The sequence below is a fragment of the Fusarium sambucinum genome, chromosome III, assembly GCF_050947815.1.
Source record: "Fusarium sambucinum isolate potato_lamoka chromosome III, whole genome shotgun sequence".
NCBI classification, from domain to species: domain Eukaryota; kingdom Fungi; phylum Ascomycota; class Sordariomycetes; order Hypocreales; family Nectriaceae; genus Fusarium; species Fusarium sambucinum.
Window position 1 is genome coordinate 1,834,278 of NC_139292.1, and position 27,698 is coordinate 1,861,975.

Here is a 27,698-nt window from a genome sequence, read left to right on the forward strand (position 1 = left end):
AGGGCTATTCAGACGGCTTTTCTATGAGACCAATCAGAGTAACGGGGAAGATTAAGAATATAAGTAAGCAATGATCATGGTAACTATTGCTAGGAGGCTTTGAATTTGGAGTTAGGCTTTACAAGGGGACAAAGATCATTGCTCAGGCATGGTACAGACTAGCTGACTGATGTTCATTTTGCACTTCGATGCATTACTAATTAGCAAACTATAGCATATTTACAACACCTTGAAGATGGGGCGAATAACTAATAGCCAGGACTCGTTGTGACAGGATAGTGGCATTAGTTTATACATAAGATATAGCTTCGTATTGCAATCCTCAAGTTTATGTGTAGAGTAGGCTGTGACTACGTCGTCTTCAATAACGATGATATCGTGGGTTAATTACGTCTCAAACCCCAACTCCCTTAGAATCTCAACTTTGGCATAAAGAAGACAACCAGGAAACACACGAGCATAAGACCGTACACCAGGGCATACAACTTGAGCCTCCCAAAGTATCCCTTTCCTTCCGTCATCCTCTTCAACGTGCCCATTCGACCCCTCGCTGCCTCCATACTCTGCTCCGTCTTATCCATACCCTCACTCGCACGACCTACCACGTCCTTATCAGCCTCAAGGGTATCAGAGAACCTCTGTGAACTTGACTTTAGGGCACCCGCCATCTGCAAGATTGATTCGGAGAGACCTTCCTGTTCAGAACGTTGACGGTCAAGCAAGGCCTCTGCTGTGGCTGTTGAAGTTTGGGGTGTGGAGGGTTTGCCGCGGTTGGCAAAGAGGGCAGCGCGTGCGGTTGAGTGTGAGGAAGGTGAAGGCGATGTATTTGCACCCCGTGGTCTGAGTGTTTGTGATGTTTGAGTAGGTTCTTGAGTATGTTGTACAGGTTGGGTAGTCTCAGGGGCTGCTGTTGAGGCGGGCACTGGTGGCAAAGTTGGAGCTGGAACTGCTGTGACTGGTATTTCCGTTGTCTCTGGGGGTTCTGATTCTGCATCGTCGTCTTGTCCCGAGCTTTCAGTTGGCTGTCCTGTTGATATAGAGTCCATCATACTGTCGCTCGGTGTGGGTATTATCTCTGAGAGAATGTCTTCTTCATCGGTACTTGCATCGTCGTCTTCTTCTTCAAGAGCCACCTATCGATATGTCAGCTAATTGTCAACCACTTTTAAGGTCAACACTCACTTGTCTCAAATCTTCTAGTCGGTCTAAGAGCAGTTCTAATAGCTCTCGTTTGCCGTTCAAGTCTCCCTGCACTTCAGCTCGTCGACCTGGAGCTTTGATTGCCAGCGCATCGTGTTCCAATTTTGATAATGCATTCCGTGCGTATTCAAGGTTCTGTGGCCAATGTCAGGTCATGTTCACATTAAAACGGTCATATACGCTCTTACAGATGCCACCCTTGCTCTCTCAAACTCGCTGGATCGTAGTCTTCGTTCGCGGTCGCTATCGGTATGTAGAACAGTCTTTTGTAATCGCGAGAGTAGGGTTCCAAGCTCTGCTGAAGCAATATCGATTGCGCTTCTGTTAAGCGACGGGCTTGTCGATTGCGAAAGTCGCGCCATGATTATTTTCTTCGGTGGTCGATCTCCTGGATTTGCGCTGTCTCTGCGACTGTCTTTGGTGTTTCAGTGACGTGTGAGGTTCAAGGAAGCTCAAGCTACAGCGGGTCCTTGTGGCTCGACCCTGTGGTAAGCCACGTCGCAACTTACACCACATCCCTCGAGTTGTACGCATAATATAATGGGATACAGTTTAGCAATTCTAATGAAAGGGTTACTACTATATTCTTACTTATATATCTTTTCTCCCGTCCTTTTCGTTTAGGACAGATACGTATTTTCCTATTTTAATTACCAACCACTTGCAGGTTTAACGTTTAGTTTTAGCAGTTGTTAGCGATGTGTTTCTTCAGACCTCACCACTTTTAATTGTACTCCATTCACAAGCATGAGGGAATCCAAATAGAATTAAGTATAAAGAAAACCGCAAAGAAACAAGAGCATTACTTTTGTATCACCGAGAATCATATTCATGCAGCAATTTAGTAATTCGTAAGGCAGACAGTGTTTGATGTAAAATTACCCTATACCAGCAAACCAAAACGGAAGGGCATCTGGATACCCGAACTCAGTCCCAAAGTCTCGAACGCCCTGCGCCATGTGCAGAATAGCAAACAAACAAGATTTGAAGTGACAATCCTCCAGTCTTTAACCATGCATACAGCAACCGCTTCTCTCCATGCGTCCAGCCGTCGAAGATCGAGGTCTCCCGCAGTAGTACAGGGAGTACAGATCTGGGTCGGCCGATAAATAGTTAATCTCCTCAAGACAGTGACCAAAAGACAAGAATCAAAGTCAGCTGCACACTCTCAGACTGGGTTAGTCCCTAGGTGGGCTCGCTTTCACTTTCTCTTCCTCCTCATTGCCATCCTTCTCCAAGGCGCTGCGTAGTCTCTCTTCTTGTCGCTTCCAGTGACCACCCTCCTCGTAGTCAGCACTGATCTTCAATGCTTTCCGTAGTCGCTCGCTCTCCTTGATCTTGGCATCGGCCATCTCGTGAACCTGGTGCTGCTTGAATGACTTCTTGGGGCCTCCCCGTCTCCCTGAGTTCATTTCAGCAAGCAATTTCTGACGAAGCTCATCGCATCGTTTGTCAATCTCATCTTCATCAACCCTGTGTTTGTCAGCAAAAGTAGAGGTATTACGGGAACATTATAGAACGTACTCTTCCTCCTCGAGCTTGTCTCTGAGATCAAAGACCTTAACCTCGACCTCGCGCTTGCGGTCATGCTCTAGGATTCCCTTGTCTGGTTGCCGTTGCTTATGTCTCAAGCTATCGAGGTCCTTGGGATAAGGGGCGCCGTAGTCCCGGGGCTTAATGTGAGCAAGGTTGCGCTGGACATAGCCCGAGGTGCCACTGCCTCGGGGGGTGTTGAGACCAACGTTGTCAGACATATCTGATTGATTCGGTTCTATAAGATGTAACGGATTTACCTATAGAAGAGATGATTGACGCGGAATGGTAATGTTATTGCAACAAAGTTTTGTTATGTTTGCGACAGCGACATGTGGATCTAAGTGATGTAGTTAGGACCCTTCTCTGCCATACCAAGAGGTATCGGTGTTTCACCGCCTACCCTTCCCGACTGATAAGATAAGAACTGTCGCCCCTCCATGTTGGAGGGGCATAGAATATTTCGACGGGATTTGTAAGTGAGTCAGTCAACACTTGGATACCTATATCAGAGCGACTCGGTATTTATTTTCCTGAAAACCAGTATCATTTAAGCTTACATTAGGGATACGGAAATAAAGTTTTCGGACCCTATACCGCCTCTTAAGATCAAGATGCCTCACGTTCCTTCATCAGCTGAATCTGAGAACCAAGGCGAAGCGCCTGAACTCGTCTTCCCCCCTGTCACCAAAGACCATATTCAAAACTGCTCCTACGACTCTTGGTTCCCCAAGTATAGGAGCTCTTGTCTCAAGTCTCGTATAATTCCTCTACCCCCAGCTTTCATTGAATACCTTCATGAAGATGGTATTGTCTTGGCGGACGATGATGAGCATCAAGACGAACCAGAGGAAGAGTGGCATGCATCATCCAACACATCTGCGAGACCACAAGCCCAAGATCCTGAATCATCAGACGACGAAGATGATGAGCCCGAGAGATTGCCACCAAACCAAAGATTCCAAGAGACACATAATCTCATCAAGGAGACAATTGCTGAATTGGGTGGCTCAGTGGCACCAAAGTTAAACTGGTCATCACCCAAGGATGCAAAGTGGATTTCACCTCACCAGAATACACTCAAATGCACGACACCCAATGATATCTATCTGCTTCTCAAGTCGTCTTCCTTTGTGTCTCATGATCTCGACCATGCCTTCGACGACTGCACTTCGGCACCCCCCTCGCGGCCTTATGCACCCATTCTTGTTCTCAGGCCATTCTTCTCTCCTCATGTTGCCCTCGAGTTTCGTTGCTTTGTCAAGCACCGAACACTTATCGGAATTACACAAAGAGATCTCAACCACTACGCTTTCCTCGAGCAGATTCGGCCACAACTATGGCGCAAGATCAAGGATTTTTTCCATGACAAATTGAGGCTCACTTTCCCTGACGCCAGCTTCGTCTTCGATGTTTACGTTCCGGAGAACTCCTTCGAGAATGATGGACTTGGAAAGGTTAGACTGATGGACATCAACCCATGGGCCACTCGTACAGACAGTCTCCTTTTCGGATGGCAGGAGCTTTTGGAAATAGATGTCCCAAAACCCCTATATGGCACATCGAGCAGTGAGGCTGGTCCGGATGTCAGTGGTGACGACACAGCTACTGAAGGGGAGGATGTTGACGAAGAGATCGAGTATCACCCTGATATGCGCCCCGAGTTTCGCATCATAGAGAAGGATGACCCTGCTGCTTATAACTTTAGCAGCCCACAATATTCGGCCCATAAGCTGCCAAAGGAGGTTGTCGATGCAAGCATGGCTGGCCAGGGTGGGCTAATGGAGTTTGCGATGCAGTGGAAGGAACTCACCGAAGGACGAGGAGATGGTATTTGGGAAAAAGCTGCTGGTGCTGGCACATAGAGCACCTGTGGACTGAATACAAGTTGTTAAAGTAAAAATGATATGAACATACACCATCTCACTGCGTAAGAGCAACCCAATTTGGACTGGGTATCTACTGGAACAGGTAGAATTCAAACACAGCGCATGTATGCAGGTCAACTACCAGAGTAAAAGACATATTTTGCCTTTATGTTTTGTTGTACAAATTCAATTTACTGAGACAGAACAAGGCGAAACATAGGAGTAGTGAATCTTTACAGTGTAGCTTGATATCATGATTCTTTTGATGATCAGAACCACCACTACTCACAATCACTTGAGGAGGCCAACTACCAGCCTACCTAAGGTACAACGTCTAGGCGTACGCGGTATCATTTAATTTCATAATAGCAGACCGCGAAAATGATGCCCTAAAATCACGTAAAAACGCGATACAGCACCGTGCAAATTAGTTATTCGTACGCGCTCTGTTTACTGTGGGTCACCCTAGTATGTTATTCCCGGTTCTCACAACGCGCTCTCTCACTCCTCTTCTCCTCCTACTCACCCCCCTAGCTCGTGTTCTCTCCCTTGCTCTTCCACTTTTCTTCCCTGTAACCTTATCACAATAACCACTCATCTACATCCTTTTTCATCTCACTTCTAAATACACTCCATACCGTCTGTCTTCTAAACGCTTTTGTGTAAGCCAACCTTTGAATTATATCAACCTCACTACCTACCTATCTCTACAGCGGAGGGGAAAAACAGAACATTAATTTTCTTTCATTTTCTTCGAAAACATCACCAAGATGCCCAAGGCCAAGGGTGAACGCTCTGCTGTGAGCACCCGAAAGAACCCTATCGCAGGTCGCTCTTCTCGACGTCTCCAGAAGTCCGTCAAGGAGGAGCGGGCTCACGAATCTGAAAGTGACGACGAGGAGACCGCTCATGGTTCTGAGGTTGACCAGTCAACTGCTGGAGACGCACCCTCTGATGAACCTTTCAATGATTCTGCTGATGGCGAGGGCAACTCTCTTGTGCCCGCCTTAGAGAACATGGCTCTCACCATGCCTCAGGAGCCAGCACCACCCGGTTGGACCTACCAACTCGTGCCCATTACTTATCAGGGCGAGACCGCTGGTCAGGCCGCCTTCCGACTATTTGGTAAATCCTTGAACATCGAAAGCGCTCTCACCAAGAGACTGTATGATGAACAGTCACTCCGTCCGGTTCAACAACGTAACCGAAAGACCAACCTCAACATGACGCGACGTAGCAACGCTGAAGCTCTCCTCGCTCATATTACCGGCGTACAAGTTCAACAACCTTGCAAGAACTGCTCAGGTGGTCACGGACCTTGGAAAGAGTGTGTTATCTACGACGGGGAGATGTGCGGTAGCTGCACCAACTGTTGGTACAACGCCAGCGGCTCTCGCTGCACTTTCCACGGTAAGTTCTTTCCCATAGCTAATAATACAACAAGGAACAACGCTAATAAACGACATAGATAACAATCAGACTTGTTTCTTTCTACCGGCCCCTTTCCCCATGGTTCAACCCGGAGGAATGCCTACGCTGCCCATGGGTGTGTCTTCTATGCTCACTGGCTCTGGCCAATACTACTTGGGCTACAACAACCAGCAGTCACCTGCTCAGCAAGAGACCGCCCTTGATCGCCTACAGAGTATCGGCGTCGGTGCTAGCAACTAGAATCTGCCTAGCACCACCGCAAACCTGATCAACGAGGCCATCGCGGGTGGAATTTCCTCAAATCCTATGGATAGACTCATCGGCCGAGTCGAAAGTGCTGCCATCGAGCTTGGCAACCGTATTGGGGAATTCCAAGAGTTCATCCAAACCCCTCAGGGACACCTCATGATGACCCAACGTACAACTCAGATGGCCACCCCTGCCCTTTCGAGTGTCGAAGAGCTTGCTTCCGACCATGAGAACTAAGTCACCCTATCATCATGCTGTTACCTTGAGTGAACGGGCGCCCTTCCTGGGGTTGAATCAGCCAGTATTCATTCACGCTCAAAACCTTGGTAGGCTACAGACAATGGGGGAACAACAAGAACTCAACAGAAGAGAAGAAAACACGGAAGGAAGAAAACCAGAAAAAATATTCACTAGAGTAGAGCCGAAGCAGTAAGTCTCAACACTTGAGGTCCTGTTTTGCAATCGTTGACTAACTGATGTGCTAGGCTCATTTATATACCAACTCGATCCTTGGACATACAGAATCTTCATGGTTAAGCATCTTAACCGGTATGAGTTTGTCGCAACTTTTTCTGAATCATGTCCCAAGTTGACGATTGGAAAATTATCTCGCCCACAACCGGACGAGAAGATTGAACACTGCATGTTTGTATTCACTGGTCCCTCGTATTGTCCCAGGATCAACACTTGACGCTATTTCCTTTTGCGAGATTTCTCTTCTTTTCTTTATCATACTGGATCGATTGATTTTATACGGAACTTGTACCAACAACTATCGGCATTTATGCCTTTGCCGATTCACCTCGTCACTGCACGCTCATGCGTTAAAGGAGAGCAACGGCATAGATCTCAGCAAGAAGATCGGCACAACCGGCAATCTCTGAGGACCGGAAGAATACGAGATGCAGTTTTTGTTTTTGCTTTTTGGAGAGGGAAGAAGGGCGTGACTTGGATCTGGACTAACGCTAAACAACGGCATTCGGTCAGTTCTTATGCGAACCTACTGCGAGGCTCCGGGATGGTTCGTCCGTCCCAAGAGCGCAGTATGGAGACAAAGAACATCATGTCAGCTAGTTCAGACAGGATCAACCTCTGTGTATAGCAGTGTAAATTGAGAATAGCAACATCATCGGGCCTCTGAACGTGAAACGATGAGCGAACTGACTAGGTGTCCTGGCCAAGCAGGGACAACTTTTTGAGATGTCTTAAACCATCACGGTACTACATGGAGATAAAGTCACATGACTGTGTTCATCTGTCAACAGATCACCGCGTACGATACCCAACATGTCTAATACAGATCAGATCTATGCATGTCTCATCCCCAGAGGCAATACTCCCAACCATCTGTAGGGTGAATCGGGTTCGTTCCCGTTGAGAAACGTGCGTGAGTAGCGCTTGAGTGAGTCTTGACAAGAAACAAGCATGCGGCAACAAAAAGAGAAAACGTCAGAGTGAGAAAAGAAGGTCAAGCCAAGAGAACCCAAATTTTAGACTGGACCTTAAAGGCAGAATGCGTTTGAGACGGTAAATTCGTTACTATTATGAGAGACGTGTAGAAGCGATGGGAACTTTACAATGGATATACTTGATAATTTTAAGAATTAAGCATAAAAACACCATGGGCGGACGTGTAGACAATGCTAAAACAACGCAGGCAGTGAGGAATGAACAATGAACGCATGGTAGGAAAAGAGCTTCATAATTAAACAAAATAGATGACCACCTTCCATCTTCCTGTCGCCCGTACTGTTTAGATGCAAATAATGAACCTTTCTTCGGCCTCGTTCATCACGCTCTTGAACGGGCAAATCATAGCTTCCCCGACGTCGTGGGCGGCCGTGACCACTGGCCTTCGCAGCCCTATCGTCAGTGGTCGGCTGGTCTTAAAAATCTTTCTCCCTTTGAAAAGACGTTTTTGTGATACAAGGCAACTCCATCCATCAGCCGGCAAAATCCTTAAATAGAAACGGAACCAAGGTCAACCTGGGCGCAGCCAAAACTAGCGATATATCTAGTGTATTGGATGAGCCGGACCATTGGTAGCCGACGTCGACCAAAGGAGTCGCGCAGTTAACACCGTGCCTCCGCTCCCTTGGCATGACGAGTACAAGAAAAAATCGTGAGCCATTTCCCCGTGGCCCATCTAAGCAGTGTCGTTATTAAGATCGAGGGTATTCGTGTTTTAGTGACAGCAAGAAAAAAAATCATTTAGATAAGACCACAGAGACGGAGGTTCTCTTGGATGATGATATCTGGGATACGTTAGAAAAACCAAGTCTGTCGACAATCGTGAGTGAAAACTTACCGTTGACAGCCGCCATGACAAAGCGGATCTGAGTGGTATCGGTTGCGCAAGTGAAATGGGTGTAGATCTGCTTGGTCTCATGTTGGTTCAAGCTAACGAAGCGGTTGAGGATGTAATCGCAAGCCGCAGCGTAGTCGTCGCCGCCCTCGTAATCGGGGAAGTAGTTCTTCATGGGGCTGACAGGCAGCTTCTCCTTGAATCGATCGATCTTGTTGAGGAACAGAATGATCGATGTCTTGATGAACCACCTTGAGTTGCAGATGGAGTCGAATAGAGTAAGAGCCTCCTGCATTCGGTTGACGGTCTCATCTTCGAATAGGAGCTGATCGTATTCTGAGATGGCGACCAGGAACAGAATGGTAGTGACGTTCTCGAAGCAGTGAATCCACTTCTTTCGCTCGGATCTTTGACCACCAACGTCGAACATTCGGTATGTAAGGTCGCCGATAATGAAAGTGGTCTCGGTGATACCTGTGGTCTTGACACGAGATCGGAGAACGTCCTGGTCGTTGGGCATGTAATCGGGAGCAGCGATACGTGCAATGTTGTCGAAGTAGCTAGGCATGGTTAATTGGGCAAACAAACAATTGCACCGGATTTACATACTATCGAGCAGAGTCATTAAGCTGGTACTCGCGGGAGCGCTTGAAACACTCTTGCACACCACGGTCCTTCCACAGAGCCTCAATGGCACTGCCAACCTCTGGGGGGAGGACATCGCCCTCAATCTGAGCTGGTTGCATGAAAATGGTCTGGACGTGGTACTCCATGCGCTGGTCCTCAAGAGGAAGTTCAAGAGACTCCATAGCCTCGAGGATAACGCGCATTGATTGAACGGTGTTGCTGAAGATGATTTCCTTGAAGGATTCTCGCTCATCGCGCGAGTAGCCACCCTCGTGGATGAGCTTCATCTGCTTCAGGATAGTAGACTTTCCGGATTCACCGGCACCTAGATGAATACGTCAGAAGAAGTCTATGGCATTTGATAACAGGCAGTCCATCGCGAAATCGTTGGATTTCTAGTCGCGAAAGGAGCCTGGCTGGGTCGCAAACATACCGAGCAGCAGCATCTTGATCTCGTTTCGCTGCATCATCTTGTCGCGCTTGAGCTGGTTCTCGATCTCCTCGTTACGGGCCTTGCCCTCCTTCTCCTCTGTGCTCATTCCGCAACCCATTGTGACGGTAGTTTGGTTTTGCTTCGGAACGGTGAAAAAGAATTACTGAAATTGATAAAATGAGGTGAACGACGCGGTATTCTCTGTGTCGTCGATGTCGCAAGATATGGTCTGGGCTAAAGCCGTCGACGTTAGTTATTAACAATGCTCGCAGGTCGTGACGAGAAGAACGAAGGACTGTTTATGGCGGAGCGAAAGCACTTCCGACTTGTCAAGGTATAGAGAAGAGAAAAGAGATGAGATGGAAAAAGAAGCGAGACAAAGCGAAGGCGATGTAAGGTTGAGGTAAGGTGGAGTGTAGGAAGAGAAAAGGAGATGCAGAAGTAGCTTTGGGCGTAGCGTGGTAACTGGGGGGGAGGAGGCTGCAATTTGGGGCACGACACACGAGTCGTGCCAACAAAGACCAAAGCAGAGTAGTAGGTAGAGTAGAGTAGAACGGCCAGTGAACGCCAGGCCAAAAAGGCCCAGCCCAGGGCGGAATCTCTCGCACATCCCCTGGCCCAGGGGGTGGAGGGGGCCGGGGGCTCTAGGCGGGCTAGAGTAGGTAGGGACATTTTAGGTGGCCTGGGGGGTTGGTGGAGACTTGGGGGCGTGTATGAGATTCTTTCTGAGTGATGGTTTGGAGAATGAAGATGAAGATGGATTGACCGGATGATAGAGCGTCATGCTAGAATAGAATTATACTTACATAGTGCTCAGTCGTGCGACTCTTGGTAGGTTGTATTCGAGAGCAACAATTGGTTGCGATATTGATCAATTGTTGATGAGAGTAACGGCGGCAAATTAATCTTTTATTGGTGACGACGATACGCCGATGCGAGAGGCGAAACGCTATGGAAGGCGATAGCGATGGCGGGTATGAGGATTTCTTTTAGGCGTTATAGGAACGGTATAAAAGGTAAAAGTGGCCTAAGGACCCAAAAGCTGGGATAGGAAAATAGACAGGCGGAGATCTGGGAAAGGAGAGAGAAAGATTTGAAGCCAAAGCAACAGTAGCAGAAGAAAGATGAGACGAGACGGACTAGATGGATGCAAATGGGAATGAGAATCACAATGAGAGAGGGGGGCGGTCGGGCAGACCGTCATCAGAATATGATGGCTGATTAGTTCACCACTTGGAAAAAGAGGCGTGCACTCGGGCCAGCTAGATGGGAACTGGAACTGCTAGAAGCCAAAGAAAGAAGAGAAAAAGAAAATGAGATGAAATGAAATGAGTGATGGATACCAGCCAAGAGCGAGGTACCGCTAGCTTTGCCGGAGATCCCAGCGATGGATCATGTATCTCTCTGGTAAACCTTACCTGCTTAGGTTGGTTAGCAGTCTTTTCTGTTGCTACTATAGCGCCCTAGCAGGACGCTTTCATTTATTCGCATCTCATCGCGACGGGGCTCGTGAATCTTTTCCATTGCCTGGGCGAGCAGGTATAGCGCATAACCAACAATACCTATTAAGGTACAGGCATAGACACAGTACTAGACATGGATCTCTTACCAAATGTCTGACCATTTTGAAGAGCTCTGATGTCGTTCCAAAAAGTACTGAAACATTATAATCGCAAGGAGTTAGTGGTTGTTCTTCTAAAGCTGGGCGCATCCATGCCCTAAAGCAGACAGCCGGCGGCCGTCCGTCGTATGGACCTTCCATGGAACGAACGACCTCGACCCGACAGCTGCGGTACATCCTTCCTTCACCTGCACTGTACCTGAGCTAGAGGTCATGTAGTTTGGGGACCCCGGCCTGCAATCGAAGCCGACAGTATCAAAGCGGGTTTCCCAGGGACGGACCCTCTCTCTCTGCATGCACCCAATTTCCCTCTTGGCCGACGCATCTCAGAAACTTCAAGGGACTCAAGACCGCCTGATTGGCGCCAATTCACAAACAGGGCCTGATCGATTTCGGCTCTCCCAACACGGTAACCAAATTGCCTTTAAGCAGTAAATAACTCTCGAGACGTACGCTATCCTTCCAGGGTCTTTCTTTGGCTTAAACAATCACCAGTCAGATGGATACGGTACACGAACCGCTACTTGGATCCAAGTATACAGTGTGCGAGTCCTCAGCGCAGCCTTGAGCTCGGAGCATCCCCCACTCCTGTGCTGTAATACTATGTACTGTATCAATCGCCCAAAAGAAAAGAGACATGCCGCCGATCTATTGGTTGCCCAGCGGATCTCTCGTAGGTTGGTGATGATGCGGAAGCCCTGCGCTCAAACTACGGATACTTGAAATGTTCAATGCTGATCCTTGCATCTGCTGTGACAGCGCTGCAGGGCGGACAACAGAAAGCAACCGTCACTAGCTACTGCAGAGAACCGCACACCTTCACCTTCTCTTTCCAAGCTCGAAGTAAGGGAACTCGTTGTCTCTCTGCGAGCAGCCATGTCTGAGCAAGCACAAGCGAACCCTCTTCCGGGAATCAACTACATGAAAAGCCAAACCAGGTCAGGTCCAGATTCAAGCCGCGAAGTGAGGTCAAGTGGAGCAGTCAATGGTGCCATTTGCTTAGCTGTGGATATCATCCATGTGAGATGGGCATGGCAATGCTACGGTACCGTAACATAGCTTCAGACGACAAGCGGGCATTAACGAACTCGTCTCAGTAGCTAATTAACGAAGCGCTGTTGCGGAATTGGAAAAGTATCCGTTAATTAATCAAACCAAAGACAGCGCTTGTCCTGAGTTTTGCTTCAGTGGTTTCTTCACCTTGTTTTAACCCGTCCGCTTGCAGAACGACTTGATTAGCCTTTCAGAACCTGGTGGATCATCGTCGCCTGCTGGGGTATAGCGTCCCTGCCGGACGGGATGATCATCGAAAGCCAAACCACGAGCAATCGCATGATTCAAGAAAAGAGACCACATCAGTGAATGTCGCCAAAGTGAGTCGTCATGTTCACAAACGTCATCGTGCAAAGCCCTCAAAACGGCAAAAGCAAAAGTCGATTAAAACCGGGATAATGATTGTCTTCCGAACAGTTTGCTCAATGAAGACGCCATGCGTCGTGAGACCAGCCTTACTGTCAAAGAGCAGACATGTTGTCTGGATATGAAGTACATCACAGTCAAGCTCCAAGGAACTATGTACATTGTACATATGGAGAAATAGCCAACCGATCTAGAGAATAAGGGGTACTCAACATCTAACTATGGAGTTAAATTCGTGACAGCTCTTTGATATGCAGCTCCTCCATACTGGCTGTCTAGCTGTTTTCTGTTGGTTTGAGAAGAACTGCTGCATGACATTTAACAAAGCAAAGTCTGTTGTGCAGTCGGCTTGAAACGTCCTTCATACAGAACCAGGACCTGGCAAGTGGGACTGTGGCTTTGGACTGGATGTTTGGAGTTGCAGAAGTTAGCTCAGTGTCGGTCTCCAGACTTTTTTAATAATTTCGGCTCGGATCCGACTTTGATTCGACCTGCAACACCCATGGCCAATCACTCAACACAGCTCAATGCGGGAACTTGATCCGAAACGTCGACTCACCAACCCATCACAAGTTGACCAGCACCGCGTGCGTTGCTAATATATGAGCGATCTGGAGCTCCGGAAATATTGACATGGATGAATGTTCCTGTCAGGAGCTGGATATTTGATGTTGCGATTGGTCCACTCTTGATGCGATATCTGCAACACTGTACCCACGGTATGTATCTATACAAATCTTATGAATGGTACGCTGTACTCTGTACTTTGCATCATGTTCCATTTGTTTTGACTGGCGGGCCCCAGACGCATTGCAGTAGGTATCAACAAACATCTATTATAGACTACACACTTATAGATGTTTCATCTCTCGGCTCTTCATCCTCATTTGCTGATTGCTATAGGTTTCATTACTTGTTTATAGCATTAACATACAATACCCCACCTGTATCGTCTCGTCCCCAACGTTCTCTACCTACCTATTATGTGTGATGTGATGTAGAGCACGCACGAGACAAGGTCGGCTCATTGCATCGAGGTACTTCCCGTCCCGCTCAAACGAATCGAATCGGCCTTATTCTATTATCGTCCGCTTCCCAGTGTCCTACGGTAACTTAGTACCCATATTCTCCGCACTACGGTACCGTTCTGTTCTGTGCACTCACTTAGAGTGAACCAAACTCATACATAGTCAATCCGTTTTCTCATGATACCTGGAGTCATCATGGTCTGCTCCACCAGGGCCACTTAATACCGTCAAGCTCCTTGTCTCCTGACTGGGGTCAGGGTCATTGCAGGCGCTACGAAAGGGGGATCGCCCGAGATTTATCAGGGGTCCATTCGATTCACAACTCTACACCGCACTGTACTGCAATGCACAGTTGTATCCGTAGAAGACATCTAGAAAGAGTTGCTTGTGCCGTTATCCCTGCTTCATTGCTTTTTCCCCTTACCATCAGAGCGGTCCGACACGACTCCAACCTTGGTGTACTCAGATTGTCCACGCTCTGACGCTTGCTAGCGTCAACAGGAACTAGAGCTAGAAAATACATGAATCTTATGACAAACTGCCAAGTCTTTCTTATTTTATCGTTGGATTCGTCGCTATACGCTGGGCGATCAAGTGCGGACGACTATGTACTGCGGCTGACGACATCAACAGGAACCCGCTACACCAACACATTGTTGTGCTACGCATTTCATTCGCGACACCAATTGATCCTCTTCACCAACTGCAATACCTCTGCCAAACCGCCAAAGAATCATCAGAAGAAGTGGAAACAAGTACCTTGTGCTCCAATACGTACGCAGCGTCACGGTTTGAACACCAGATCTACTACTAGTGGCATCTATCTAGTCATTGGAAGTGAGGGCAAAAGTGTCAGCTCGAATTTTGACTGCGAAAACATGTCGATCACTGACGAAGCTGTTCAACATCTGGGAGGTCAATGGGCAAGCCAAGAGCACTTGCCGTTGTTAAAGAGGTCTGGGCGTTCCCGTTGCTTAGATACGGTGCAGTGGTAGAGTGGCTGTCATTTCAGAAGCTTCCTCCTTGCTTCCATAGCTTCCGTTGCATAGGTACAGTTCACTATCACGATCGGCAACTAAAAACACAATCTCACTCAAAATCCGACAAGAGCTAGATGTATCTACTCTGTACATAGTATGTGCGGACAGCTAAACACTCGGTTAAGCATTCCCGTACAGTATGCTGCGGATACAACTCCTGCTAATAAGAGGCTTGTAAATAACCTCGTCGTGACCGAGTCAAGCACAGCGAACAGGCTGCTCATTGGTCTTTTGACGGGTAGAACGAGTCGCGAACCCAGTAGATGAACGCCACAACGATGTCGTCCGCTACTAGAGTCAATGTGTAGTAGAGCAGCACGCAGCATACCGAGGATCCCCAGGAGCCGAGGCCACTCACTGGTGCTTGTATCAGTTTGGCAGGTGTTGGATGTCTTGTCCATCTGTAACGATTCCTTGATGGCCATGCTGTCTATGTATATCGGCCAGAATCCAACTACTTGTTTCTCGCAATCGGTAATTCTCTCGCTAAGATCCCGGTCTCCGATCTTTGTCAAGAAACTGAGCAACTGGTTGCTGTATCCTTGTTCTGAACTCCCAGGTTCAAGGCACTTGTGATTGGAAAACTACACAAATTATGATGGTCATTTTCACGAACGTTTCGTTATGCTACGCCTAGTGTAACCAATATATGATAGTGCAGACACCCGCAAAACGTTTGATGCATGTACAGTACGATACTGTTCAGTACCAAACAGGAACGAGCCCATCCAGCCCATCCTTGCTAGTAGATGAAGCTCTCAGACCTCAAATTTCACGATAAAATAAAGCAATTTCACGACAACCGAAGCCACTCAATCTCAGTCATTTCAATTGAGTGGAGTCGATGCTGTCTAGACTCGACTTTTTTCTCAAACAGATACTAGGAGAGCACATGGCAGGCAAGCAGTTCCGCTTTTGATCTGCTATTGCTTGGCCTGCATGTCATCTAGTGAGTTCAGGTATGGGTTCCCATAAAGTAACATTTGATGGCATCATCTTCAACGGACAAATTACATAGTATTGCGTGAGCCTCCGTATTCTTTACCCCTGCCTCGTTCCCTTTCGATGTAACATCAGGTCTGGACGTTCCTGCACTGGTGATGCTGTCCTGGTAGGTCAATGATCCCATGTTCACAAGTGTGAGTTTTTGGATACAGACATATCAACAAGGATTCAGCGTTTTCTCGACGATGTACAATACCCAAGTGAAGGCCATTACAAATCCCGAATCATCCAAGCCAGAATAATCAAGATTACTCCGAGACGGAGGCGGCTGAGGCGGTTGAGGTGTCTTTCAAAAACAAAGTCCAGCCTCCAGCAAGGAGTACCCGAGCCAGCCACGATACCTCGCGGCAAATCAACAATCGAAGATAGGCCAAACAATTGGATTGCCTGGGAATGTCGAGTAAAAGTTCCAGTTCCAAGGTTCAGTTGGCTCGTGTCAACGGGATCTTTATCCACCAACTGCAATGCTGTTGAGCAAACACGACACAGGCCAACAACCAACTGCCGGTTCACCGGGAATAGCGACCTTGAGTGAGAAGCTCGAAAGTATATTTCTATGCAGAAGTGATGTTAAGAATGGAGGCTTGCCCTGTGACCGACAATTACGATTGCTGATAGACTTCAAGTCTTTGCTGTGGCTCAATAGAGTTCACTCCTCTGTATGGCGGGCTTGCTCCGGTGTCCCAGCCTCAGATCTGGTGGCTTGTAGGTTGAATAAACATTTTTTGTGGTTATTTATGAGTTGCGATAGAAAGTTGCAGTTTCAAGTCTGACCATTGCTGTAGGGTATTGGAGCTGAGAGCGTCCTGTCATGGTTGCATGATCTGTCTGTGGTTGATCAATCAACGATCCGCGAGGGGCACGGAGTTATATTGTAGCTGACTTATCCGTACCTGCATTTGCCAGATCAAGGGTAGCCTGTTTGATTTATCATACGATAGCTGAGGTGCCTCTTAGACTCCTCAAGTTGTCAATATCTATCTAACCTATTCCAACTTCTCGTTAACATTTACACTGAGATCAATTCGGGTATTTATAATGCGATGGCAAAGTTATTATTCAAAGTCTGGTGTAACTAGTGCTTGCGGATACTTACTATTGAGTCTACTCAAGTCTAGAATGATATCAATATTTTATAGCGCCCCAAAGAGGCCTCATAGTAGGTATTTCATAATAGTCAGACGAAAAGGACCTAGAGAGAAAAGAGGAAATAAAAAATATAGCGCAGGAAAAGCATCCAAACTGGATACCATATGCCTGCCTTGGCACAAGTAGTACTTGTCTGTACACACTAACCTTGGCAGCGCCCACTATTGACAACACATGCAGGTCGCCAACACAACATCAGTCAGTCAAAGCTTCAACCTTGGTTTTGACACCGACAACGCCTAAAAGCAACGGGCAACAGTAAAGGAATTATACTCTTTTGGACATAAAACAAACACCATCGTTATCAGCATAATCAACTGGAATTTAATCAATTCCCTCCCAAAATGTCTATTCCTATGCAACGTCTGGGCGGTCGCGGTACGTCAACACTAAACTTGTGGCACGGAACTGGTCCTGGTTTGCGCCGGAAGCGGGAACGCAACAATCCAATCCGCAACGAGCTTTCGAGGAACGTTAAACGCTGACAACGGGTTACCTTTAGCCTTTGCCCATGATGACGATAATATCGAGCAAGAGTACGACCGATTGAGAGACCTGGCGCGAGCCGAAGCAGAGAAGCGTAACGACTGCTTTGCTCGCGTACGTCACATTCTATCAGCGCCTATCAAGGTGTCTGTCTATGCATGGCACAAGAACAAATTGTAGCTGACATTTTGTCTAGTCACGTCAAGCCTATGAAGATGGAGACGGAGCTGGCGCAAAGGAGCTCTCCAACCAAGGCAAGGCCCACGCCGCGCGCATGGACGACTACAACCAACAAGCCTCCGATTTCATCTTCCGGGAGAACAATGCCTCTGGACGCGTAGAGGCTGACTCTGTCGATCTCCACGGCCTCTACGTCGAGGAGGCTGAGAGAATCCTCGAAGAGCGCATCCGTTCTGACCAGGCCAATGGCCAGACACATCTGTACGCCATCGTCGGCAAGGGACACCACTCTGCCGGTGGTGTCCAAAAGCTCAAGCCCAAGGTCGAAGAGCTGTGCCAGGAGCTCGGACTGCGGTATCAGACAGACGAGGACAACACCGGAAGGATAATTATCAACCTGCAGGGAGGAGAGCCTGCTCCACCCTCGCACTCTGGAGGCCATGGCGGTTACCCTGGTGGACAGCAGCACCACGGTGGACAGCAGCATCACGGTGGACAACAGCATCATCAGCCCGAGGAGCAGAACGACGATCTTGTTACAGTCATTTTCAAGAAGCTGGAGAAGATGTGCTGTACCGTCATGTAAGACTTGGAAATATTCCTACTGGTTACTGTTTCTGAGAAGCATTCTTGAATTGCTTGTTTGACGCGTTTATACCCTGATTTTGTGGGGTTGGAAAGACCAATACTCTGCGTTGATGATTGTTATATCTAGTCAGACATTCTCGATAAGTTAGACGATTTAGATGATGTATGCGACATGTTACATGTTTAGAGGCGAAAGTGTCTGTTTGAAATACAATGTCATTATTGATTGATTACTAAATGAGAAAGAACCAAGTCGCTACTGAACCGAGACTCCTCTATACCCGAACCTTTCATAAATCAAAACCGCGCTTGTACATGTGCCATAAGTCTGCCCCGTGTGCTCTTGGATTGTGAACCCATCTTATGCCCCAGAAGTGGCCTTGTTAGCTGCCTCTTCATTCACGATAGGCTTAGGAACCTTGTGGAGGGTAAAGCCAACGGCCTCACAGATGATGGCCACGATGATCTCCATAATGACACCAGCACCAAGGTAAATCCAGACGTCCTGCTTGTGGCCACCCAGAATGAGAGTGCAGGTGTAGGCAAGTCGGACGATAACAAAGGGCATAGAAGCACCAACGGCGATGAGGATTCGACGCTCGCCATCAACGATGTATGACTGGTTGCTAAGAGCGAGAAGGAACTGGCCGATAACCAGAATAAGAACAACAATCATAAGGGAAACACCGATCTTGCTCTCGGTACTATACTTTATGGTGGGCGAGGCACCGTCAAGAGTATAGCTGGAGCTGGCACCGCCAACAGAGATAAGAATGACAGCGGCAAGCATCAGTAGGTGCACAGCACGCTGGTAGAGAGCATTGATGCCAGTGCCTCCTTGACTCTTGATAGTGTTGAAGAGACGATCAAGTAGACCCAGCAGAATAAGGATCAATGGACCGAGACCGAGACCGTTGAGAACGATCCAGCCAATGTAGAGGTTTGTGTTGTTAGGGTCGTTGATAGTAGCGAGAAGCATGGATGAGCCAATCAGTCGGGCGAGAGAGAGGATGATGATGTAAAACCACCCAGCGTTTCGAGCGAAGCCATGAGTTTTGCAGAGAAAAAGGGCACCAAACAGGATAAATGTGTAGACCACGATCTCAGCGATGGCGATATCGTCGTGGGCACCAAGAGAGCGAGCCATATTGTATGGAAGTTAGGGTGTGTTGTATAAGTGGTATAAATGTAGTCGATAGTTTAGAGTGATGGGACGAAGAGAGATGTTTGTATTGTTATTGATTGATGTGTTGATCTGATCTGAACATCTCTTCAACTCGAGAGACAACATCGTCTTTATACATTTCAACACCATCTTGGATCTTCAGCTGAAGTAAAGAAACACCGTATAGTCGGCAGAGCGGCATCGTCATAGCCTCAGTACATCTCCACAGCAATATGGGAAGCTCGAGTGGCTTTCCCGAAAATGAGATGTGATTCTAACATTGTATCAAGAGCCACTTCACCAAAAAATCAACCTTGACGCCTGGTAATGCGAAATGTCGAATGGTATGCCAGATCTGGTTTAGCGTTAGATCTGCTCGAATGGAATCGCCAGGGTTCAGCGCGTGGCTGTGTATAACCTTTCTTCGCTTTCCCTTATAGGGCTGTCGATTCGAGTGCCGTCTTCCGTGAAAGACAAAGCTCAGCCTTCAATGGCCCAAACGAGAGCGAAGAGGCCCTCCCTTGTCAATTTGGTTTCGACGCATGTGAGATTATAGAGCATTTCTGTTGAATCTGTGGACATTTACTTTCTTTTGGTATCAACCTTATAGTTTGGTTCCCTGCCACTATTATTATTTCCCAGTGCTCAGTTATAACTCATACTTTTCGGTTGCGAGATTCAATGTTTAAATCACGTTCTTATCCCTTTTAAGTAAGCATCTTAATGCAGAGGATCAGAATGATGCTCTTGCTCAATTAAATTACTAAGGAGTGCTTCAAATTGTTCTGATGATCAGAAATCAAGGGTCGTCTCAAAGGCCCATGAGGGGGACTAACTCAACCCCACACACAAGGCACCCCAGTGACGTCGAATCTTTCCAAAAATTCTCCAACGAACAACTTCAATATTTTCTACTAGACGCTCATACTTCGGCAACGCCGTAAGAGACCTCGAAATTGTGTATTGTTTCACTGTTACTCAAAGATCTTTTGTTTGTGTCCTTTGGAATTTTACCTAAACCAAGACGATGCCTGTATGTCCCCCGTATCGTCACACTGCCCCTCATCTAATATACCCACCAGCTCATCATCGTCTCTGGACTGCCCACCTCTGGCAAGTCGACTCGCGCAAAGCAACTACACGAATACCTCTCCAAACGTATAGTCGATACGAAGTACCGTCTACATCTCATCTCTGACGAATCTCTCTCCATCTCCCGTACCGTCTACGACCTGTCCCCCGACAAAGTCCGCGCACACACCCGATCTGCGAATGCTTCTGAGAAAGATGCCCGCGCCACCATCTACGGCGCTGTTAAGCGCGTACTTAGCGACAAGGACATTGTGATCCTAGACGGCCTCAATTACATCAAGGGTTGGCGGTATCAGCTCCACTGCGAATCTAAAGCTGTGCGCACGCCTAGCTGCATATTGCAGATTGGTTGCTCGGTAGACAAGGCACGAGAAGTCAACGAGACTAGAATAAAAAATAAGGAGGCAGATTCGAGTAACCCTGCAGGAAGTGAAGAGGCAGCACCCGCAACCACAGATTCCGACAATGCGCCGGTTGATTCTACAGAGCCCTACGAGCCCGATAACTGGGATAATCTGGTGTTTCGATACGAAGAGCCCAACCCAATGACACGATGGGATAGTCCGCTCTTCACCCTCATCTGGGAAGACGACGAAGCTCAAGCCACAAAGGTCTTCTCTGACCTCTGGGACACAATAGCAGGCGAGGCCCGCAAGGTTGTCCGCCCAAATCAAGCAACTATACAACGCGGACGAGAAGAAAGCGGCGACTATTTGTACCTACTGGACCGCGAAACATCAGATGTTGTAAAACGCATAGTGGAGGCGCAGCGTGAGGGCGACGATGTTGATGAGGTGCGAATACCGTCTGGTTCTAATGAACTTACGATATACCTGCCAGCCGGAAAGAAGGTTGGTCTGCCGCAATTGCAGAGGTTGAGAAGGGCATTTATGGGTCTGAATAGAGGGGGTATTGGGCTAGAGGCTGTTGGTGATATGAAATCGTCCAGGTTGAGGGATATGTTTGTGACATATCTCAATGATGCATTTGAGAAGGACGAGTGAAATCACCACAGGAAAAGCGATAATTGTTTAAATCAAGTTTGTTTGTGGTGATGGCAGAGGCCAACTGAACTCGTATACTTCTATCATGAGTTCTGAACTACAACAGAGCTTGTCATTGGCTGCAGCATTCGACACTTTAGGGTAGCATCATGACCATGATAAAAGTCAATCACATCACGGCCTCTCACTTTGAAACGACAGAAACATGAGACGTTTGCGACCTCTAACATGTGATAATAATTTCGCCAGCGCAATCTCGAATATTGAATTTGTTGGGCATATTAAATGTGGCTACTGCCGTTTCCTAGTTATTGACTCTGGACAGTTACATACCCGTTGACTGACTCGTGAGCGTTACAGAAGGATAAAGGCCAATTGAGCGTGTACACAGCAGTCAATGCCACGGATGAGGGGAAGGCTACCAGCGCCTAAGTAAGTGACTTGTCTAAAACCACACAGGTACATAGCACGGTCTGGAACGAGACCTACTTATGTTCCCCGGTACCTTGATGAAATCCTTTAATTATGAGGGGCAATCGTGTTTGTAAGCTGTTTGGAAGCGGCAAAGGGGCGATAAGTTTATCAAGATATTGTACAGAATTGAAATAGCAGATGAAACATCAAGGAAAAGGCGACGGCGAGTGACTCAAGACTGCTCCATTGATATCATTGTGTTCCGAGAGGATCGGTTGAGGAAGTAGGCAACTGGGGCCGCGCAATAATTGGACCTACCTGCCTTTGATCCGTTATGGATGACCGCCATGGAGATACAGACAGTCTAGAGCGTGACATGCAGGAACTAACCACTGTACTCAGTCCCTGCGTCGTGGGCTGGACCAGCAAAGTGGCGGTTTATAAAGAATTACTACAGCAGCATCTTCTAACGAAGACTGAAAACACCTATTATAGGGTATGTGATTACATACATGACAGTCAATACACTCCAATGGAAGCTTCTGCTGGTTTCCACCTGCTTTGTCTTTGTAGTCGTCACTCTCGGTGTGCCTGTTGCTACCGCCTTGCGGTCGCTGCATCATAGTGCCAGCCTAGAAGCCCCACCATCCGGCTGAGCTAAGCTGTCTCAACATCATTGTTCCGCCCCGTTCTCAGGGCATACGGTGATATCATTGGCTCACTGAGGTGGCGGTCGGCCAGTGAATCGCTGTCAACAGCCGTTCCGGAGGGAAGGTGGTGGCCTTTGAACAGCTCTTGCCTCCAACCTTTAGGCCAAACCTCCGACATCACGTCTGCTTTTACAACTCTCCACCACAAACTCTTCCTCTACATTCTCCCTCCCCCATTCTCCCATCTCCGCAATTCTCTTTTGAACACCAAGTACGACATCCATAAAGTCATCTCTTGGCTTTCCCGCAACTCTTACAGCCCCCCCTCCTTTCGTCATCACCGAGCCTGTACCAGCTTCATCTGAAGCAACCAGATAACCATCATGGCTCCCCAGCCTGACGAGCACCACCCCCACAAGAAGGTCAACTTGACGTATGTGACTTCTCACTGTTGAGACCAGTCAAACAGACTGTCTTTGTTTTACCGAACAGACTGGCTAACAGAGTTATAGCGACCCTTCTGGCGCCGAGATTAAGAACGTTCGTGGTATCCGATTCCGTACGAGTCTTCAACATATAGCTAACCATTCTACAGGAGGATGACGTTGCAACCGCGATCCTCAAGAAGAAGAAGAAGCCCAACCAGCTGATGTAGGTACTTTGAGCTGTGTGACGACTGGACAATAGCTGACACGACCAAGGGTTACCGATGCCGTCAACGATGACAACAGTATCATTGCCCTCTCTGAGGCCACTATGGACCAGCTCCAGCTCTTCCGTGGCGACACCGTCCTCGTTCGAGGCAAGAAGAGAAAGGACACTGTCCTCATCGTCCTTGCCGATGATGAGCTTGATGATGGCAGCGCCCGCATCAACCGAGTCGTTCGTCACAACCTGCGAGTCAAGCATGGTGACATGATCACCATCCACCCTTGTCCCGATATCAAATATGTCAGTGCTCCATGGCTGGTACCGCCGAACAGTATAGTTTCTAACACACATACAGGCCAAGCGCATTGCTGTTCTCCCTATCGCTGATACCGTCGAGGGCATCACCGGTTCTCTATTTGACGTTTTCCTCGCCCCTTACTTCCGAGAAGCCTACCGACCTGTTCGCCAAGGAGACCTGTTCATTGTCCGTGGTGGTATGAGGCAAGTGGAGTTCAAGGTCGTCGAGGTCGACCCCCCAGAGTACGGTATCGTCGCACAAGATACTGTCATCCATTGCGAGGGTGAGCCCATTCAGCGTGATGAGGAGGAGAACAACCTCAACGAGGTCGGCTACGACGACATTGGTGGATGCCGAAAGCAGATGGCTCAGATCCGAGAGATGGTTGAGCTTCCTCTCCGACACCCTCAACTTTTCAAGTCCATTGGTATTAAGCCTCCTCGAGGTGTTTTGCTTTATGGACCTCCCGGTACCGGTAAGACTCTGATGGCTCGAGCTGTTGCCAACGAAACTGGTGCCTTCTTCTTCCTCATCAACGGTCCCGAGATTATGTCCAAGATGGCTGGTGAGTCTGAGTCGAACCTGCGAAAGGCCTTTGAGGAAGCCGAGAAGAACTCTCCCGCCATTATCTTCATCGACGAGATCGACTCTATCGCCCCCAAGCGTGAGAAGACAAACGGTGAGGTTGAGCGACGAGTCGTTTCCCAGCTCCTTACTCTCATGGACGGCATGAAGGCTCGCTCCAACGTCGTTGTCATGGCTGCCACCAACCGACCCAACTCTATCGACCCCGCTCTTCGACGATTTGGCCGTTTCGATCGTGAGGTCGACATTGGTATCCCCGACCCTACTGGTCGTCTCGAGATTCTCCAGATCCACACCAAGAATATGAAGCTCGGTGACGATGTCGACCTGGAGCAGATTGCATCTGAGACCCACGGTTACGTTGGTTCCGATGTCGCCGCCCTCTGCTCTGAGGCCGCCATGCAGCAGATTCGTGAGAAGATGGATCTCATCGATCTTGATGAGGACACAATCGATGCTGAGGTCCTCGACTCCCTTGGTGTTACAATGGAGAACTTCCGCTTCGCTCTCGGTGTCTCCAACCCCTCCGCTCTCCGCGAGGTTGCTGTTGTCGAGGTCCCCAACGTTCGCTGGGAGGATATTGGTGGTCTCGAGGAAGTCAAGCAGGATCTCAAGGAGAACGTTCAATACCCCGTGGACCACCCCGAGAAGTACCTCAAGTTTGGCATGTCTCCTTCCCGAGGTGTGCTGTTCTTCGGTCCTCCCGGTACTGGTAAAACTATGTTGGCCAAGGCCGTCGCCAACGAGTGTGCTGCCAACTTCATTTCCGTCAAGGGACCTGAGCTTCTCAGCATGTGGTTTGGTGAGTCCGAGAGCAACATCCGAGATATCTTTGACAAGGCCCGTGCCGCTGCTCCTTGTGTTGTCTTCCTTGATGAGCTTGATTCCATCGCCAAGGCCCGTGGTGGATCCATGGGTGACGCTGGCGGTGCTTCTGACCGTGTTGTCAACCAGCTCCTTACAGAGATGGACGGTATGACTTCAAAGAAGAACGTTTTCGTTATTGGTGCCACCAACAGACCCGAGCAGCTTGACCCTGCTCTGTGCCGACCTGGTCGTCTTGACTCGCTCATCTACGTGCCCCTGCCTGACGAGCCCGGCCGTCTTAGCATCATCAAGGCTCAGCTCCGCAAGACACCTATTGCCTCCGATATCGACTTTGGCTACATTGCCTCCAAGACACACGGTTTCTCTGGTGCCGATATCGGTTTCATCACACAGCGTGCTGTTAAGATTGCTATCAAGGAGTCTATCGCTCACGATATCGAGCGCCAGAAGGCTCGTGAGGCTGCCGGTGACGAGATGGACACAGACGAGGACGCTGAGGATCCTGTCCCCGAGCTGACCAAGGCTCACTTTGAGGAGGCAATGCAAATGGCTCGACGATCAGTGTCAGATGTTGAGATCCGCCGGTACGAGGCTTTCGCTCAGCAGATGAAGAACGCTGGCCCTGGCGCTTTCTTCAAGTTCCCTGAGGCTGGTGCCGAGGCCGCTGGTGGCGACGCCGGCAACTCTTTCGGTGATGCTGGCAATGATGATGATCTCTACGACTAAGGACAGCAACGACTCTATGGACATGAGTCCTTTGTACTCTAATAATTTCTCTCGTACATCTCCGCATCAGCGTGCGACCGGTCAGTGAGATGGATTTATCCCAACACTTTGGTCGATATTGAAATAGGAGTTGGTAGAATGGTAGAGGAGAGATGGACAACAGCCTATCTGATCATGATGCTTTTGAAGATCAGGAGGAAATGATTGTGGTCACCAGGTGACTTAAGACAGACTTGCGCTTTGATAGATGATGAAATTGATTCCCTTAGCTTTAACCCAATTTGCAGTGACCGTATCGAAAACCGATATGCCATACTGCCAAAAGAATCTCTTAGAGTGCGCGATCTTTGTGTGCAATGTTCTACTGGTTCAAGTGTTATTGCCACATTAGACTTTTGGAATCACGTTGGCCATGTTGGGCCGAAATGCTAAGTCATGTCTACTTTTTATCACAAAGTTAGACATTGCCATGGTCTGAAGGAACATCACAGCTAACTCATTATCAAAGAATAGTCTATTTAGTAGCTAGTTTCATGCGTGAATCTCATTTCGTAGCCGTGTCTTCTTTCAGGTTTGGTATCATCCGTCCTGTGCTCCATTTGTGAATGGTTGACTGATTGTATGTATTACGTTTTGGTTCTTATTCAAGAGAGGCATTAGTTCTCCTAAAATTGTGGGCTTATCCTGGATTTTATCCTGGACTGTTTACTGTCGGTATTCGTTATGTTGTATGATGATTTGGTCAAGTCGTTGTTGTTGTTGTTGTTGCCTTCCCACCTCTGAGACGGGGCTGGGCTTTTCATAAGAAGGGTAAGTTTGGTTCTGTCGGAATAGTATGACGCTACGCAAATACAAGGTGCCATAAATGTCCTTCTGGCGAACCCTCGTCTGATTTGTCGGTATCGCTGTGTTGTGACGCCTCCTAGGCGGATCCATCGTCCTCAATGTCGCAAACGGCTTCGAGGCTCTCTCTAGTGACGCGAAGAGCTTCCTCAACGACGGACTCTGGTACAGCCAGGCTAAGCTTAGCATCCGTAGTGCCGTTGGTTTTAGAAGCGTCACCGTTGGTTGCGGACTTGGCGCTGGTGCCGTTGGAGCTCGAGGATAGGGGGTTCAAAGCCGAGTCGTGGCGGACATCTTCGAGGACGCGACTGAGGAGGGCAGGGAAGGTTGCCACCTCGCCAGAGCGCAGAAGGGATAGAGCATGCGACTGAATGGTAGTGGGCCAGTTCGTAGAGTGTGAGTTGAGGGCGTGAAGGAGGGCATCTTGTATTCTTGGGGGATAGTGTTAGTGGGACATCATTATGTAGCCTTGCGAAAGGAGGGAGCGTACTTGGAAACGTGACCGTCGCGTAGAAGAATAGTGTTAATCTGTGAGCGCAGATCTGGGTCCAGAGTAGCCTGTGTGTGGTTTGCGGCGCTGGAGGGCACCTTGACGGGTGTGGAGGGCGAGTTGTTTGACATGATGGCGACAGAGAAGGAGGATGATAGGCTTCTACCCCTGTGTGAGAGCGCCTTGAACAGACGACCGGAGACAAGAGCCTACAGAGACCTATATCGTATCGTACGTCCGAAACAAACGTCGTTGTGAGAGTTGATGCGAGGAGCTCCCAGCCAAAGGTCTCGAGACTTGACAATCGACAGTCGCAGACTAGAGCGAAGGGTGTCTGTATGTCGTACTCGTCCGTATTATACAGCGATGAAACTGAACTCTATCAATTAGCAAAAGTTCGTGGTGACAGTCTGATATTGAATAGTGGGGTAAATGCTAACCTAAATCGTATGGACAGAGCTCAACTCAATGATACGGAAGATAGTGGTTGATCGTCAGGATGTAGTGTAGCAAGGCTGAGGCTGGGGGTGAAAAGGTTCGGGGCGCGCAAGGCTGAAAGATTTGCGGTTTGATCCAGCCCCCCATGACTCCACTTTCCACTGTGGCTGTGCGTTTTCGGGGTATCGATCTCGTCCAACCAATCCGATGACATTAGGCATGATAGCCTCCAGATAGCAGATTGGGCACTTAGACGTCTTCTTGGGTTGAGATTGGGATATCACTGACTACCATCACATCACTCACAGAGCATAATAAAATGGTCTTTTAGAAGTGACCGGAGTGACTATCA

The 27,698-nt window shown here is 48.3% G+C and overlaps 10 protein-coding genes across 10 annotated transcripts; 5 read left to right on the plus strand and 5 right to left on the minus strand.

Moving 5' to 3' along the window:
- Positions 1-410: 410 nt before the first annotated feature.
- Positions 411-1,562, minus strand: FSST1_010810 (uncharacterized protein; the record flags this gene model as incomplete). The annotated part of the gene is made up of 3 exons (XM_083233878.1): positions 411-1,133; positions 1,183-1,335; positions 1,389-1,562. The coding sequence occupies 3 exons, from the start codon at positions 1,560-1,562 to the stop codon at positions 411-413; spliced, it is 1,050 nt and encodes a 349-aa protein (XP_083080506.1).
- An 816-nt stretch (positions 1,563-2,378) lies between these two features.
- Positions 2,379-2,954, minus strand: FSST1_010811 (U2-type spliceosomal complex subunit CWC21; the record flags this gene model as incomplete). Its single annotated transcript, XM_083233879.1, has 2 exons — positions 2,379-2,673; positions 2,725-2,954. The coding sequence occupies 2 exons, from the start codon at positions 2,952-2,954 to the stop codon at positions 2,379-2,381; spliced, it is 525 nt and encodes a 174-aa protein (XP_083080507.1).
- Positions 2,955-3,347: 393 nt separating this feature from the next.
- Positions 3,348-4,598, plus strand: FSST1_010812 (cell proliferation protein CDC123; the record flags this gene model as incomplete). Its single annotated transcript, XM_083233882.1, has 1 exon — positions 3,348-4,598. One exon carries the CDS (start codon positions 3,348-3,350, stop codon positions 4,596-4,598), a length of 1,251 nt encoding a protein of 416 aa, XP_083080508.1.
- A 773-nt stretch (positions 4,599-5,371) lies between these two features.
- On the plus strand, positions 5,372-6,518 carry FSST1_010813 (DUF3716 domain-containing protein; the record flags this gene model as incomplete). The annotated part of the gene is made up of 3 exons (XM_083233883.1): positions 5,372-6,011; positions 6,070-6,254; positions 6,309-6,518. The coding sequence occupies 3 exons, from the start codon at positions 5,372-5,374 to the stop codon at positions 6,516-6,518; spliced, it is 1,035 nt and encodes a 344-aa protein (XP_083080509.1).
- Positions 6,519-8,492: 1,974 nt separating this feature from the next.
- Positions 8,493-9,764, minus strand: FSST1_010814 (guanine nucleotide-binding protein subunit alpha; the record flags this gene model as incomplete). Its single annotated transcript, XM_083233884.1, has 4 exons — positions 8,493-8,536; positions 8,590-9,146; positions 9,196-9,538; positions 9,647-9,764. 4 exons carry the CDS (start codon positions 9,762-9,764, stop codon positions 8,493-8,495), a joined length of 1,062 nt encoding a protein of 353 aa, XP_083080510.1.
- Positions 9,765-17,252: 7,488 nt separating this feature from the next.
- Positions 17,253-18,160, plus strand: FSST1_010815 (Smr domain-containing protein; the record flags this gene model as incomplete). The annotated part of the gene is made up of 3 exons (XM_083233885.1): positions 17,253-17,286; positions 17,411-17,508; positions 17,591-18,160. 3 exons carry the CDS (start codon positions 17,253-17,255, stop codon positions 18,158-18,160), a joined length of 702 nt encoding a protein of 233 aa, XP_083080511.1.
- Positions 18,161-18,523: 363 nt separating this feature from the next.
- On the minus strand, positions 18,524-19,309 carry FSST1_010816 (uncharacterized protein; the record flags this gene model as incomplete). Its single annotated transcript, XM_083233886.1, has 1 exon — positions 18,524-19,309. One exon carries the CDS (start codon positions 19,307-19,309, stop codon positions 18,524-18,526), a length of 786 nt encoding a protein of 261 aa, XP_083080512.1.
- A 1,045-nt stretch (positions 19,310-20,354) lies between these two features.
- On the plus strand, positions 20,355-21,423 carry FSST1_010817 (chromatin associated protein KTI12; the record flags this gene model as incomplete). The annotated part of the gene is made up of 2 exons (XM_083233887.1): positions 20,355-20,360; positions 20,410-21,423. 2 exons carry the CDS (start codon positions 20,355-20,357, stop codon positions 21,421-21,423), a joined length of 1,020 nt encoding a protein of 339 aa, XP_083080513.1.
- Positions 21,424-22,870: 1,447 nt separating this feature from the next.
- FSST1_010818 (AAA family ATPase CDC48) lies at positions 22,871-25,575 on the plus strand (the record flags this gene model as incomplete). Its single annotated transcript, XM_083233888.1, has 5 exons — positions 22,871-22,920; positions 23,000-23,027; positions 23,083-23,138; positions 23,189-23,438; positions 23,494-25,575. The coding sequence occupies 5 exons, from the start codon at positions 22,871-22,873 to the stop codon at positions 25,573-25,575; spliced, it is 2,466 nt and encodes an 821-aa protein (XP_083080514.1).
- A 922-nt stretch (positions 25,576-26,497) lies between these two features.
- FSST1_010819 (uncharacterized protein) lies at positions 26,498-27,039 on the minus strand (the record flags this gene model as incomplete). Its single annotated transcript, XM_083233889.1, has 2 exons — positions 26,498-26,849; positions 26,909-27,039. 2 exons carry the CDS (start codon positions 27,037-27,039, stop codon positions 26,498-26,500), a joined length of 483 nt encoding a protein of 160 aa, XP_083080515.1.
- Between the last annotated feature and the right edge of the window lie 659 nt (positions 27,040-27,698).